The 3,687-nt window shown below is 33.1% G+C and overlaps 1 protein-coding gene across 1 annotated transcript; it reads left to right on the top strand.

The window, feature by feature from the left end:
- The first annotated feature begins 302 nt into the window (after positions 1 to 302).
- LOC114396115 (protein FEZ-like) lies at positions 303 to 3,167 on the top strand. The gene is made up of 3 exons (XM_028358011.1): positions 303 to 1,055; positions 1,358 to 1,662; positions 2,254 to 3,167. The coding sequence occupies exons 1-3, from the start codon at positions 872 to 874 to the stop codon at positions 2,968 to 2,970; spliced, it is 1,206 nt and encodes a 401-aa protein (XP_028213812.1). The 5' UTR covers positions 303 to 871; the 3' UTR covers positions 2,971 to 3,167.
- The last annotated feature ends 520 nt before the right edge of the window (positions 3,168 to 3,687 follow it).

Below are 3,687 nucleotides of genomic sequence, written 5' to 3'. Positions count from 1 at the left end.
CTCTGGGGAATGGAATAGAAACGGGATTCTCGGACTCTGAGGAGCCTTGAAACCATTAATATAATGCTAAGTGGGTCTAACTAGAATCTTTTGTTGAATTCTATATTTGAGCAATGTTTGGAATCTGGTTCTGGCCCACGTTTCCAAATCAATTTTCAAAAGTTTCAAACACAAGGCAATAAAATACTATCATTTTCTTGGAACTTTTCTTTGTCTTGGCTTGTAGCAGATAAGCCAAAACATTCATGAGGTTAATCGGTTGAAATTAAGGGTAATTGATCTTAATCCCTATATGCTGCTAGTTTGGTGGTTTCTTGAGATTCCACCTTTTTTGGTCATAAACAAATCACAGAAAAAAATGGTTCTTTCTGATAAAAGTCACAAAATCTTTCATGACTTAGATTTTGTTTCTTGGTGTAGTACTTCGTTCTCTTTTTAAAGAGCCTTTCCCTTTGCTTCTTCTTCTTCTTCTGTATATAGCAGCCAAACCAATAAACCAAACCACGCAAAACACACACTCCTATAAACCTCACCACAAAAGACGGCTGAACCTTCGGAGGCAGATCCCTTCTCAGGAATCATATATATATATAGTTGCTTCTTCACATTGAGTGAACTTCACTCACACCTTTGTTTTTCAACTCTTTTCAAACAGCACCTCATAGTACACTTCTTTTAGGGTTAATTACTTCAAAGCCTTAGACCAGACATCTCTTTGAAAACCACCTTCCACTCTTGTTTATTTTCTTTTCTTTTCACTGGTTTTTGTTAAATCTTGAGGAGGCAAAACAAGGGTCTCTCTCTTTTTCTCTTTTCTTTCATTGAACAGAAGATTAGGCTTTGTTCTAGAAGAAATTAAACAGTTTAAGACATGGAAGAGAGAAATCATGATGGTGAGAAACTAGATGAGGTTATGCTACCGGGTTTTAGGTTTCATCCAACTGATGAGGAGCTTGTTGGATTCTACCTGAAGAGAAAGATTCAGCAGAGGCCACTCTCTATTGAGCTCATCAAGCAGCTAGATATCTACAAGTACGATCCTTGGGATCTTTCAAGTAAGCAACACACACGCTTACTTGATTTATGTATAACTAAATTATGAGTTTAATGATTATAAACTGACAGGATAAAATAATTTTACACTATCAATTAATTAGAAATAATTGTTTGTGACTTTTAAAAAAATTATTGTAAAATTCAACAAATTTATTATATTTAATAATTTGTAATGAATGATCAATGTGTTAAGCTACCTTATCCTGCTAGTAGATAGTCAGGTTTCTTATAAACTATAGTACCCTTTTTGGTACTTAGTTTCAAACAAACTAGTCATTTTTTCTATGCTTTTGATGTGTAGAAATGGCCACCACTGGGGAGAAAGAGTGGTATTTCTTCTGCCCCAGAGACAGAAAGTACAGGAACAGTGCAAGGCCAAATAGGGTAACAGGAGCTGGGTTCTGGAAAGCTACAGGGACTGATCGCCCTATCTATTCCTCGGAGGGCTCTAAGTGTATTGGCCTCAAGAAATCTCTAGTATTTTACAAAGGAAGAGCTGCAAAAGGGATCAAAACTGATTGGATGATGCACGAATTTAGACTACCTTCTCTCACTCACCCATCCTCAGACCCCAAGAAGTACATGGACAAGACTATTCCTGCTAACGTGAGTAAAATTTCTCAAAACAATGTTTTCCTTACCCAACTTATATTTAAAAAAAAAAAAAACCTTTTTATGTCCTAATTTTTATACTCAAAATATACTCCTTTTTTCCTCTCTTTTCTTTCTTCATTATATTAATTATCATATTTATTATTTTGTTTCTTTTCTTTCTACTCACTCTTCTCTTTTCTTTATCTCTATAAAGAAAAAAATAAAAATGAAATGAAAAAAAGTGGATGTACGTTTATAATAATTATACTTTCATTTTCATGATAGTTGAGCTTTGATATTTCCAAGGAAAAGTATACTTCAATTTGGACTATATAAGTAGAAGGAAGAGAGAGATATACAAAAATAAAAATAAAAGCAAAACTGATAAATGTGGACAAATAATTTAATAGAGGAAATGAAATGAAGGGAGATATAAGGAAAAAATAGAGCAGAAATGAAATGAAAGAGAAACTGAACCTACAAACCCATTTTACAAGGGATGTAATTATAAAAAATGGCATGATACCATCATTTTTCAGGTTGCAAATATCAATATATATATGACTTGCAATTGCTGACATTATCTCGTTTTTGAACATGCAGGAATCCTGGGCAATCTGCAGGATCTTCAAGAAAACCAATGCTACAGCTCAAAGAGCTCTATCTCACTCTTGGGTCTCTCCCTTACCTGAAACCACAACTACTTCTGATCATAGAGATGGCAACCAACTTTGCCAAGCAAACATGCCATTCACAAAGAAAACTAGCTTAGCCAGCCAGTTTTATACTTTCAATCATAATGAATCACAACACTCAACCACTACTAGTACAACTCCTTGTCCTTTAGATGTTGTAGCCTCTTACAACAAACCACTTATTAATCCATTAATGCTCTACAAACCCTCAGATCGGTTACCCTTTTCAAATGGAGACCTAATTAGCAGTGGCGTGATATTCTCATCTCTTGAAACCTCAACAACCAGTGCTAAATCTTCAACGGATGCTTCTTCCTTGCTACTGAGTACATCATCTTCTGTGCTTGGAGATTTTAGTAAGACCTCTGAGGGAACAATAACCACAAACTTTGGTGGGTTACAAGAGCATGGTAATGGCTACCAAATACCATTACTACGTGACAACATGCAAGGAAACTTCGGCAACCACGATGACAATGCGTTGGGGAAGATTCCTAATGTGAATGTGGTACCTCGTGTTGGTGACCAACAATTGGAGACAGTGCGATCCATTGGGTTTCCATTCAATATTGGCGATGCATGGAAGCCTAATATGCTTTGGGATACTTCCTCTTTGTCCTTGTGATGCACCCTAGTTATTCTACAACCTAGTATTATACTTGGTCCAATTTACATAAATTAGAAGCCATTTGTTTTTGTAGCTCCTAACAAGCAGGGACTATGTTAGGACTGTGAACCTTTTTAATTTGTAACTCGAGACAACTTGTGAACTCAAATGTTTGTAGAAAGAATTTTGGAAGCAATGTGGAAGTTTTAAAACAACATGAGATGAGAGAAAACAAGTTATGTTTTCATAGAGGCATCAATACAATTACATCTATTTTTTTATCCATATATAAAAATCAAAGACTGATTAATTAGATCTCCTTGGTTGTTGAATTTAAAAGTTTACATAAATTAGTGTGAGATCCATAAAATTGTAAGAATACTTTATAAAAAATATTAAAATATCTATAAATAATATAATAATTTTTATGATATTTTATATATCAAATACATTAATTCACTTTACTTTATATAAAATGAATAAAATAATGGGATTGAAAAATATAATAAATATTAAATTTTCAAAATGTAATATTAGAAATTTTGTGGAACATTTTTTATGTTTAACTAAGATAATGTTTGTTTGATTTGGTTTATATATTAATATGCATTGCTTCACAACTAATCTCAATAAGTAAAATGACTCATAATAGATTCTAAATAGTAAATACTATTATATAAATTTTTCTTAATAATTTATTTTTCTCTACCTTAATGAACTTTTTGTTAAAATAAA

This window comes from Glycine soja, chromosome 18 (assembly GCF_004193775.1).
Source record: "Glycine soja cultivar W05 chromosome 18, ASM419377v2, whole genome shotgun sequence".
Lineage (NCBI taxonomy): Eukaryota > Viridiplantae > Streptophyta > Magnoliopsida > Fabales > Fabaceae > Glycine > Glycine soja.
Note: the sequence above shows the minus strand (reverse complement) of the source record. Positions and strands in the feature narration are given on the sequence as shown.